We start from the raw sequence: 12,774 nt of genomic DNA, 5'->3' as shown, positions 1-12,774 counted from the left end.
GCAGATTTGAAGGATGGTGACACCAGTGATGTTTGGCATTTATTAGTCTTCCTGTCTGTCTGCTGTGCGGCAGTCTGACCTTAATCGGCAGTTAGCCTTGTTAGCGGTCGCCTGCTGCTCCACAGTCTGTCCAGATTAGACACTTCTAGATCTGCATACATCTGTGCAAGTCTTCTCTCAACAAGTGCTTTTCTCAAGAGTAATCCACTTATACTTGAGTGGGTGTTTCGTATATGTAGCAGTCTTTATTTATAGGGAGTATATCATGAACACTTGTACTGTATACTGCAGTTTTCAAATCTTTGTATGAACAACCAAGAATATAATGAAAACCAATACAAAGCAACTGAAATTTCTTCTGTGGTGAGTCGACACCTCTGAGACAAGTGTCAACAGAACATTATAAGCTTCACAAAGGTAGCATTTGTTGCAGAGCTATTGCATTGGACTCTACTTTGCACAATTTTATATTGTAATTTTGTCATTTTATACACCAACTATTTCATTACAATCTGGCCTTAACCTAAGGCCTACAAGTTAAATGTACAACAGGTTCACAATGACGGGGAGAGGGATCAGATTTCTCCAAGCTCAGTACAGTATCTATTGTATCTATTAAAGGGATATGCAGAGACCAAACATTCAACATGTGAAATCATCAGGAAGTAAACTGAAATAAATATAGGTTAGTAAATCCTTTATTAGTCAAATTGAGATCAGGATTTTTTCTCTTTTTTACAATTTCCCTCTTTTGAAATTTGATGTCAACATTAGAGATATAGAGAGGAAATTAGGGTGGAGAGAGAGAGAGGTATGACATCTAACAAAGGACCCAAAGCTGGGATGTTATGGTTAAATAGTATGTGTCTTAACCACTGGGCCACCAGGACACTTTAAAGATCAAAATCTTGTTACAAAGGAAAACAATTACAAGTGTCACTTAGAATATTCAAATGTAATGTTTTGAAATCTTCAGATGGGAAGAGATATTTTTTTGAAACTCATTTAATTTGAGACAACATTGGGTTGTTTTTTTTTTAAAGATTAAAACTGGTTTGAGCATGTGGTTCAGCGCCCTGTGACCTGACATTAGAATGTGATTTGGCAGAGAGCGGAGGTAAAGAGTAGTGCAAGTAGAGCCTCATAACTAAACACAATATTCATTATAAATAAATAAATAAATATTAATTTGAGAATTGTCATTAAGCAGATCCTCTGTAAAAATAAATACTGCACAAGACACTTCAACGATTGCCCACAAGAGAGCGCTGTTGTTAAGAGAGAAACTAACGCACAGGCTTTATGTCCCAATTCCATACTACAGAATAATTTGTATATATAACTACTAATTGTCTTAGTGTACTCTTTTTGCAGTTATGTAATATGTAGTATGCAACAAAATCAAACTGGAATGTTGCTGCCAACGTCCACATATTGAATAATTTTTTGTTTTCTGGGGTGTTTATAAAGCTGCTTTACCACAGTTTGTTTTACTTTTTTGCAACTGTAAGCAGCTTCTCCTTTTCCTTAATGCAATGCATTGGTGGAGAACAGCATTCATCAACAGCACACTCAAAAGTCAAGTATTTTTTAAAGCTTGCTGACTATTAATTTTGTCAGTTTTCCAGTTTGAACTGACTACATACTCAAAACCTGTTTAGAATTAGTATGTCATATGGATTTGGGACACAGCTAGAGTATGTAATTAATACACAGAGAAATAAGGAGAGTGATTTTGTTAAAATCAGGTGAGATAAGCAAAGGAATTCATTTTGACCTGTAATATTATATTAATACCTACTGCAGTATGTTTTATAATATAGTACAGATCCTACCACTGCAATGACTTGTGTGCAACTGTGAGGTGAATTTGTAAAAACTATGCATGCACACAGTTGAAACACAGGTGAAATGGAGTTCGTTTTAAAATAATTACTTTTTATATTTTCGCCTTCAACCCTTCTGGAAGCCTGGTGCTGCAGGCATTTCTCTGCTCCCAGTGGCTTCAAGCCAGGTTGTACATAAGTTGTATATTTATCCTTACGAGGAGGGAAGGAGGGGAGGCAGTTTGGAGTCGGATTTCTGACTCTTGAAAAGTCACAGCATCCACACATTCCAAGAATATTTAGGAGTCATAAAAGACACATAAGTGCAGAAGAAATGATATGTTTCCTCTTTTTTTAAACCTCAGTAAGCAGCTTTACAGGGCATTACATTTATAGACAAGTGTTATTTCTACAAATTGTTTTTGGTTGTTTTAAATCTTGGCTCTCAGGACTCACTTCATATTTCTGGTCAGGTGTTTTTATTTTTAAGGTTACCTTAAAGCTTTTGTGAGTTCAGGTTAATTAGGTTAATTAATTCAGACTGCCTAATTAAGAACAGGAACTTCAGTCTTACTACAATGCTTTTGCAGTAGATGAGCAAACCCAAGATTATATTTACACAGTGTGACACAAAATGTTTTCTTTTTAAAAAAATATGGGTGCTAAAATATGAAGAATGTTTAACATGACATGCATCTGAAAAAATACTACACACAAACACACACACACACACACACACACACACACAGTAGACAAAATGATTTCATTACTGAGCAGAGCTGAGGCAGCACATTTTGATTGTATTAAGTAACATTGGGTAGATCTTGTTTTACGTTGAGGTACGGTATGCTCCTCATGCTACATGGTGCCACGCATGGTTCAGCTATAAATACATACACCATAATATACCATGACAGAATGACAACGAGATATACAGTGCACTTGCACATCTACTTTACTCTATTTCCAGTGTGTCATGTTTTGTAACTTAAATATTGCAATGTATGTGTTTGTAAATCTGTCCAACAGGTGTACAGTTAATATTGACTTTGCATGACTGTCTCTGATGAAGAAGCCTCTATTGTTGCTTTATAGTGATCAGACTCCACTACATGAAATTTTCAGTTTGGTTGCACCTTCCCTCTAATTTTGACACTCCATTACAGTACATGAAGCTCCTCAGATGCGTCATGCTGTAAACACAATCCCACCCACGTCGAGCTCATAAAACAACCTAAAATTATGGTTTGTATTTTTCAGAATAAATAGTAAGGAAAAATAAAAAGTAAAATAAAGAAGGGAATAAGAGACAAATTCAAATGTATTAAAAATAACAATAACAACAACAAATGGTTAAAAAAAAAAGGAGAAAAAATAATAGTGTCAAAATTCTTGATATAAACTCACCTGTATTTCTTATTGCATGTTGTATGATGTTAATGATGTTAATGTATGCTATGTAAGATAAAGGGACCGAATTATGTGTGTGTGTTTGCTCTTGTGTTTCTGCCCTCACCAAATGTCACCAGAAGCAGAGAGAAGTGACATTTCACACTGGTAACATTTTGCCAGTACACTTATTTAAGAAGTTCTGATAGATGTAGAGTTGTTGTTTAGGGTTCAGTTGAAAAAGTGGGATCAAAGGTCATATGTAAGAATTCAAATAAATTCAAAGTTAATAAGAATTTGGCATGAGGAGAGTAAAGTTTGGGGTCAAGTACAAGAATTAATTAATACTGATCCTCACAAGAAGTCATTATAATAAAAATATATGTAATTATATGTGGTTTTCTGTAGCTACATTCATGAAAATGCATTGCTCTTTTAATGTTATTAGATATGGGTCAATCACCTTCAAGTGACCGTCGGTGTTGATTTAAATGTCTCAAGTCTGAACTGGTGACCTACGCTCACCTTTAAGTACCAGCGAAAGCTTCATGATTGGCCGGGCAAACAACATTTGCACCTGCGCTGTATCCTTCCTCGATTGTTGTCAGACTTCTGTGCTTTTGTCTGTAAATTTTAGACTCAGTTTAATATTCAGCTTACAAGAACATCGTCCGTGTGAAAAAAATACGTTTATCATGATGTGCAAATAGCGAATATTAACTGAACTGTCGCGCTCTATTTCCTCAGTCAGCGGACGTTGTTCACACATGGAAAGTAGTTCCGGTTAGTCGGGGGAATAAAAACCTGTCGCTCTGGCTGAACCAACGGCGCTCTGGTCCCTGCAAAGTTTCACCCAGTATAGGTGAGTAACAGCAAGTAGATTGAAGTGTGTGTGACAGAGACGGCAGAGGAGATTTTATATTCGTTTTGACTGAATTTACTAACTTTTAAAACATTTAAAGAACATTATTACATCCTCTCATGATGTTAAAAAGTACTTTCAATCACAGATCAAACTCTTATTCCTCGAAAACATTTAAATCACGCATAATTATTTTATTCATAATTTCATTTTTATGGATGATTATACTCAGTGTGCATAAATGCAAATGCGTATACAGTATGATTAAAATATAGCCAACTATATCCACTAATTGCACGATTAGTTTTGCACAAACATTTTAGGATAAAGTAACTACTCCATATAGCTTTCTTACTTTGATTTATTTGATATTTTATCTACTTATTGTACTCTGTTTCTTGTGCTGCTGTAAATTTCCTTCTTTGAGATAGATACAGTTTAATATAATCTTATTTGAATAAAAACTTAGGCACCTAATTGACAGTCAGATGTCTTCAGTAGTTGATTTTTAGGTAGACAAAAATATTCTACTGAAAACTGCTTATTTTCTACAAACTTTTCTCTCCCAATTAAAGAGATAGCACCCTAACTTATGACCTGTCACTCTGTAATCTATTACAAAACGTTTAAATCATTTAATTCATTTTAACATTTAAATATGATGGTTTTTTCTCATTTTCCACCAGATATGTTTTTTTTCTGGTGATATATTTCTACAGTCCATAAATATGCTCAGCACGGACCATGTTATTTTAAGTTAATGTTGATGGCCAGAATGGTGTCCGTGTTTCCTTACACTGTCTGACAACACACGTTGTCATGCATGATGCATACCTAACTGAATCCCAGTAAGTTCCGCTTTTGTTCTTTTAATGTACCATGGATGGATTCTCAACCACGGCTGTGCCTCACAGGCAGCATAAATCGTGTTTTGAGTCCCGGAGTTATTCTTTGTGTGTGTTAATCACCTTTAGCCTCTGTCAAATGTGACCAGCTCCTCTTCTTCAGCTCCACATAAACTCCCGCTGGAATGTGGGAGAGTGCAGTCAGGCAGGCACATACTGTTGTTGTTGCTTTTTGTACAGGCTGTTCAGTCAGCTCGCACAGTTTCTCTCCACTGGTAGAGACTTAAAATTCATCCAGGGAGAGGTCACATCTTAATATAAGTGTGCACTTTTCCATTCTTAGTAAAGTCTCATTTAGTAATCCTTCATCATTCCTTATTTACTGTTCATACTCCTCGATTATGAATGTTTATGTGATAATTTGTTGCTTTTATTTAGCTCCTTGTGTCAGGAGCCTTTGTGTCACTGTTAAGATGACACATCACAGTGTTCACTGACCATGTAAAAAAATCTCCAATATAACCTATAATGAATGTCAGTGGTAGAGTCATCAGGTAATAATCGATCACCTCTCTCTTGTTTCCTGTTCTGTCTCCACAGGACTTTTCCTACAGACACATATCCAGTCATGTCTAAGTCAAAGGATTCAGGCATCATGCACCACCAGCAGATGCATGCTGCCATGGCAGACACTTTCCTTGAGCATTTGTGCCTGCTGGACATCGACTCTCCACCCACTGTGTCTCGCAACACCGGCATCATCTGCACAATTGGTCAGACATATTCCCAAAGCTGATTTATTTCACATTACACATGTCATATATCAAAGATAATCTCAATGTATCTGTATATGACCACACCCATGCCTTTAGCCTGGTATCTCTTGTGATGTAATTGATCTGTCTCGATGCAGGACCTGCCTCCCGTGCTGTGGAAACTGCCAAGGAAATGATCAAGTCTGGGATGAACATTGCAAGAATGAACTTCTCTCATGGCACACACGAAGTGAGCGAAGAATGTTAAAATTTTAACCACATCAAATTATTTTTTGTGACTTCCATTTACTATTTACATCTCCAAAACTTTAAACTTTTTAGCAAGTTGCACTTCTGATCCCACAAACCTGAAAATGGTGATATCACAGCAGGTGTTTTACCATAAACTGTCAAAAAATATGACATCAGGGACTGGAGAGCATAGTCAGTGCCAAATGCTTGAGAGTTTGAGGTCAGACAGAGCAGTACAGCAGCAGTTTCTTTGCCCTCTGCAAAGTGATTCAGTGTGGATTTACCCTTTACAGCTGCAGCAGTCAGCGTGACATTACTCTTGTGCCCTGGTAACTGTCTGTGGCTGTAATGTGATCTATGAGCTTGTACTTGCCCCTTCAGTGCTAGGTCTATGTTGTAGCTTGTGATTTGGCCAACCAACTGCATCATGACCAACACGTTGGCTGACCTTATACTGCTGACCTCTTGCCTTTAAAAGTCATGCCTCTTTACCTTTTTCACTGTCACCTGAGTGGATGAGCCTGAAAATCTATCATCAGCTGCAGTGTGAACACCCACAGTTGATATTTGGGTTGGTACTCTTCAAAGGTTAACAGCAGTGATTTTTTTTCAGTGTAACTCAACTCTCAGAGTGACTTTTGAATTGCCTGCCATGGTATGATAGTTTGGCTCAGATGGCTAAATACAAACATGTCTGCATTTCAACAGCACAAATTTATTATCTTGAATCCAGATAATCACAACAAAGTGAATATATGATTTTCTATGAGAGGGGCAAAATAAATTTGACCTCTGTCTCTTTGGTGTGTCAGTTGTCAGTACAGCTATAAATAGGTCTTCTGTGAGAGACAGCCTCACAGCAACAGTATGAGAATAAGACATGTAGTGGAAGAAGAGTTCACTATTTACTGAAGACAGTACTCAGTGTTGACATTAGACTTGTTTAAACATATCCACCTAACTGTAACAACTGTGCTGACATACAGGCTGTAGCTGAAATCTTTTGGAGTATTCACTCAATACCTCATGCAGCTATTTATATACGGTGAAACTGAACAATGTCATGTGCTAAAAATGTCTTGCAGTTGTTATTCAAGATTCACTACAAATAGTAATGTAACAAGTGCTGCCCTGTGGTCTATCCACCTGCTGTTGTGCTAACTTTATTTTACTTTTGAATAATTTGACATGTTTAAGTATGACTTTGTAATAACAATTACAATTCACATGTGTAATAATTATTTTATTTTTCATGTTATATTAGATATACTTACATTTTCAATGTTTTTCTAACACTCAACATTATACAGTACCATGCTGAGACGATCAAGAATGTCCGTGAGGCAACTGAGAGCTTTGGGCCTGGCACTGTTGAATACAAACCAGTGGCCATCGCTCTGGACACCAAGGGACCAGAAATCAGGACCGGACTTATCAAGGGCGTGAGTTCTTGCCAAATTGCCACAATGAGGCCACTTTTGATTTATTAGAGAATCATACTGAGCACAAATAACTGTTTGAAGGTCTGCTGCAGAGTTTTTCATCCTGCAAGATTAACACATTCTCTCCTGGTGTTGTTTAGAGTGGCACCGCCGAGGTTGAGCTGAAGAAGGGTGAAACCATCAAGATCACACTCGATGACCAGTACATGGAGAAATGTGACGATAAGGTGCTGTGGCTTGACTACAAAAACATCACCAAGGTTCTTGAGGTGGGAAACCATGTCTACATTGATGATGGTCTGATTTCAGTCAAGGTCAAAGAAGTTGGTAAGCCCACAAACAATCACCTGTTTGCAGATTTTGCTTTCACCTTTCCTCTTCAATGTGGAAATAAAGCTTCTATTCATTCTGTGTGTGCAAAGGCAAGGACTACCTGATGTGCGAGATTGAGAATGGCGGTATGCTGGGCAGCAAGAAGGGTGTCAACCTGCCCGGAGCTGCTGTTGATCTGCCCGCTTTGTCTGAGAAGGATCTTTCAGACCTGAAGTTTGGCGTGGAGCAGGGTGTTGATATGGTCTTCGCCTCCTTCATCCGTAAGGGTGATGATGTTCGTGCTGTCAGGAAAGCCCTGGGTGACAAGGGCAAGAACATCAAGATCATCAGCAAGCTGGAGAACCACGAGGGTGTGCGCAGGTGGGTGGATGATCACTGGGAATAATCTGCACAGAACTGAATCTCAAGATAATTGTTAATACTGATTTATTTTGCTTTTGTCTGATAGATTTGATGAGATCCTGGAGGCTAGTGATGGCATCATGGTTGCCCGTGGAGATCTGGGTATTGAAATCCCAACAGAGAAGGTCTTCCTGGCCCAGAAGATGATGACTGGCAGGTGCAACAGGATCGGCAAGCCCATCACCTGTGCCACACAGGTCTGTGACATCAGTGGGAGGACTGTTTGTAAAACTTTAAAAATCACAGTGTGTTTTGATGACATGAAATGATGCAGTGTGTCTTGTTGTTCCCCCTCAGATGCTGGAGAGCATGACCAAGAAACCTCGCCCAACTCGCGCTGAGGCCAGTGATGTCGCCAACGCTGTGCTGGATGGCAATGACTGCATCATGCTGAGTGGTGAAACCGCCAAGGGAGACTACCCCCTGGAGGCAGTGCGCACACAGCACAGGGTAAGAGCACAAAGGATTTGTCCTATTCCCTAAATTCTACATCATGTTCAGTGTATGTGTGCACAATATATACATCTTTCCTAGCAATGTTGAAGGACCATTCCAGTGTTTTAGCATGTTTTACTGCAGCAGCTACAGTATATCCAGTCTCATATCTTGTGTGTGTTTGAGGCTGTGAGGAAGCCTGCATTGTCAGTGTGAAAGCCCCCTAACACTTGGTGTGGCATGTGGTTCATCCATGTGCTTTGGGAAATTCTGGTATGTGCAAATTCACATGAACATGCAAAGCTGTGATACTGGTAACTGCATGATTTGTCAGGGTTTTCCAGCTATTGGATCTTTGTTGTGTGAGACCAAATTGTTTCTAAAGCTGCTTATTGCACTAAAAGGAGAAAAAAAACATCTTAAAGGGACTAATAGGAAAATGTTGTTCTAGTAATTGACACACCAGTCTGATCTAGTTATGTCTTGACACTGAAAATGCACAATAAGTACTCTTCATACATGAACTGTACTTTCAAATAGTTAAATTGTTATCATCACCCGACCAGATGTTCCACATATGATAAGTGATTTTCAAGGTCATGAATAACACCAACACATTCAGATTTACTTCCATGAAAAATATACACACTGCTATAGAATTTGTGGTGTTGTTAGTTACATTTTCTAGATTATGCATAACAAAGAGAAAAGTAGCTTCCACATTGTTTGCACATCACTGGGTTTTACTAACAGCTTGTTTAGTATTTGTTCAACTTGCTTTGTGTATCCCTGATACACTATCCCCTCCCTCCATCCATCTGCTACCAAACAACTCCTCCTCTTGTCTCTTGCATTGTGCTTTAACTGTGTGATCATATTACTCAATTAGCATGTGTCTGAGGATCTACATGCACAGCAACAGTCCCTGGACATCATGGCCGCCGCTGTTGTTTAGCTTCATGTCTCAGTGTGCTTTCAGGTATGAAGACCTCTGCACTCAGCTTAACTGTCCTTTGTTTGTCTTTTTAAAATACAAACTAACTCCTGCAGTTAAAACACGGTGTATGACTGCAGCCTGATACAGTTGTCATGTCCTTGTTTTTGTTCTTCCTCTGCATGTACAGATTGCCCGTGAGGCTGAGGCAGCCATGTACCACAGGCAGATGTTTGAGGAGCTGCGCCGCACCTCTCATCTGACCCGTGACCCCACTGAGTCTGTCGCCATCGGTGCCGTTGAGGCTTCCTTCAAGTGCTGCGCCAACGCCATCATCGTGCTCACCAAGACTGGCAGGTGAGAATCCAAGAAGAAGTACACTTCCTGAAAATCTCTTCTGTAAAGCTCTGAGTCATCATATTCTCCGAGGCGCCCACTACAAGAGAAGAAACTAGAGCATTATCTCTCTATCCCTCCACCTCCACTTGCTCTGTAACAGAAGCCTTGGGCTCATATGAAATGTGCCAACTGTCACTGCGCACACAATCTGTGTTCCACTTGTGACCTTTTGAGATCTGAACTCTGACATTTTATGGGTTAATTTTAACTCTCTGTTCATTCCTCTCTGTTAGGGCGTTCATCCTTTCAACATATGATACTGTCAGCTGCGTGGATTTCATAATGATAATGGCATAATTAGAGTGGCTATAATTAATATTAACAATGGATTACATGACTATTTGTATGTGAAATTAGTCTCTTGTTGTGATGAACCTCAGCTCTACAGAGCTTTGTAGTCTTTCAGTGCATTGTTTTGGTTTTCTGGCCCACAGCTGTTTTCAGCAGCTGTTTTCAGCTCTAAAAACCTGCCCAGCATTAAACAGCTGACAAAATCAGTGACTAGCTGGATATAGTGGAGCATTTGTCAGCTAAAGAGCCATCCAGCCAGTTGGTGGAGAATAAACCAGAGGTCTAAACCACAGAATAAAGGAGAGTGAATGTTGGACTTACAGTAGCCAGGTAGACACAAATCCAACTCCAGATGAATGCTAATGTTGCTCTGTGTCTGCTGAATGTATAAATAGGCAACTGTTTGCTAACAGGTTCACCATATCAACTTAAACAGTGATAATATGTCAGTGTTGTTTTTATAATTAACTTGTTTCTGCAGCCTCTAAGTGGCCAAAAAATCTGTTATTGCAGGTTTAAGTTTTGGCATTCATTCAAATCAATTATTTTAAACATGTTTTAGTGAAAATGAAATATTTTCAGTTTTCCATTTTTGTAATAGTTTGTATCTGTTACTTGCAGGTCTGCTCACATGCTGTCAAGGTACAGGCCCCGTGCCCCCATCCTTGCCGTGACCCGCTGTGGCCAGACCGCCCGTCAGGCTCACCTGTACCGCGGTATCTACCCCATTCTCTACACCAAGCCTGCCAACGATGTTTGGGCTGAGGATGTTGACCTGCGTGTGAACTTTGCCATGGAAGTTGGTGAGTGTTTATGGGTTTTGTTGAATTTGCTGTCAGATAAGAGGGTTTCTTCCAGTGAAGAGAAAGTTAGGAGAAAATTCAAGATTTATGTAAGAATTTTGTTCATCTCAGGGATTCACAAGGATTTAATTAAGTGCTTTTTAACTGACACCTCTCTGTTTTCCATCTGTAGGCAAGCACCGCAAGTTCTTCAAGTCTGGTGATTCCGTCATTGTCGTGACCGGCTGGCGCCCAGGTGCTGGTTACACCAACACCATGAGAGTTGTGCTGGTGCCTTGAACTTCATCCAATGACATTAGTAACCACTCCCCCTCCCCTCCCCTGTAACCTGCCTGCCCTCTGTGTTGGACTTTTCTTTTCTGTTGGTCTTCGTAACCAACAGAAAGTCAAAACCAGTCAAAAAAGGCCTTTTGATGGTTGTCATTCGCAGAAAGTAACTCCATGATTCCTGTCACCCATATGAGCAATTTATTGTCTAAATCCTGCTGCCAGAGACTGAACCTTTTACTGGAAACTCATCTGTCATGTGTGTTGTACAAAGTGGAGATACGTGTTCCTCTGCATGCACTGTAAACTAGGCTCCAAATACACATTTGTCAGTCCTTATTTAGTGTTATTTTGATGTCTAGGTGTCAGGATGCACAAGTGCAGATGTGTACTGTATTTATCTTCTCCAGTGTTTCACGCAGAACTGATAGTCGGTACAAAGTGTCATCATGAAGTGATCTGGCATGAGTGGGTTTCCATCCATTAAAAGAAACTCTTGGCTCAACTGTGTTTCTCCTCCTCTTGTGATCACTGTAACACTAAACTGTTGCAAGATTGATATGCTCAGTATTCAAATAGATACATTTTATGTTATTGTTGTAGGCCCAACTTCCTTCAGATTTCACATCAGAATACTAGCTAGTTGTACATGAACATACATTTCTGACTAAATGTATCAAAATAAAGGAAACACCACTTATGATTTGAGGCACATATAAAGGCAAATACACAAGTTTAAAAAATAATATAAATTTGAATGTGAGTCAGCATTGCAGGCCGACGTTACTAACAGTGTTTTGCAGAACATAAGTCACTAAAACTGCAAAATTATTTAACATGGCGAAGGAAACATTGAAAATATATATCTAAACAACCAGTTGCCTCATTAGATGAATACCTAACAAGATAACTGTTGAACACCACAACACTCAACAAAAACCCTGATTTTAACATATTAGGTTTTTTTTTTGGTTTTTTTTACAATTCAGCTTATTATTACGAAATGTCTTTTCCTAACAAACCTTTCCTCTGTCAATTAAGACAAACAGGGCAGAGCCAGTTATGATCGGCTGTTGCTTTGGTGTGAATGAGTAGACAACCAATCACAATGGGGTTGTAAAATAAAAACACACCGTTGAAAAAAAAAACATTTTGAAATAAGAATATGTGGAATTAAACAAAAAACTGATATTGTGAAGAAGAGGCAAGACAAAATGACATTTCATAATAATGAGCAGTTTCCCAAATTAATTAGATTATTCACATTTTTCTGGTTATGTTATATGATGTCTGTATTCATTCATATTTATTTCATAATGTCTCACTACGGGTTTGAGTGAAAAACAGACCTGTAATGAGTTGTCTTTCGCCGTTTTTAATCAAAGTACTGTTCTTGTGCAGTAGTCTATGTATGGTAGTCTATCTATGTAAGTATTCAGAATTTTGGACTTAAGTAAAAGCAGCAATACCTGAATGGAAAACTACACCTACTATATATTACTATTATAATTTTTAAAGGGTAGTTTTGTCTGCTTTGCA

The 12,774-nt window shown here is 38.7% G+C and overlaps 1 protein-coding gene across 1 annotated transcript; it reads left to right on the top strand.

Annotated features, from left to right (window-relative positions):
• The first annotated feature begins 3,972 nt into the window (after positions 1-3,972).
• Positions 3,973-11,740, top strand: pkmb (pyruvate kinase M1/2b). The gene is made up of 11 exons (XM_044355716.1): positions 3,973-4,077; positions 5,523-5,695; positions 5,836-5,927; positions 7,240-7,371; positions 7,512-7,698; positions 7,794-8,064; positions 8,153-8,303; positions 8,404-8,556; positions 9,666-9,832; positions 10,787-10,968; positions 11,141-11,740. The coding sequence occupies exons 2-11, from the start codon at positions 5,551-5,553 to the stop codon at positions 11,245-11,247; spliced, it is 1,587 nt and encodes a 528-aa protein (XP_044211651.1). The 5' UTR covers positions 3,973-4,077; positions 5,523-5,550; the 3' UTR covers positions 11,248-11,740.
• The last annotated feature ends 1,034 nt before the right edge of the window (positions 11,741-12,774 follow it).

The sequence above is a fragment of the Thunnus albacares genome, chromosome 7, assembly GCF_914725855.1.
Source record: "Thunnus albacares chromosome 7, fThuAlb1.1, whole genome shotgun sequence".
Classification (NCBI taxonomy): Eukaryota; Metazoa; Chordata; class Actinopteri; order Scombriformes; family Scombridae; genus Thunnus; species Thunnus albacares.
Note: the sequence above shows the minus strand (reverse complement) of the source record. Positions and strands in the feature narration are given on the sequence as shown.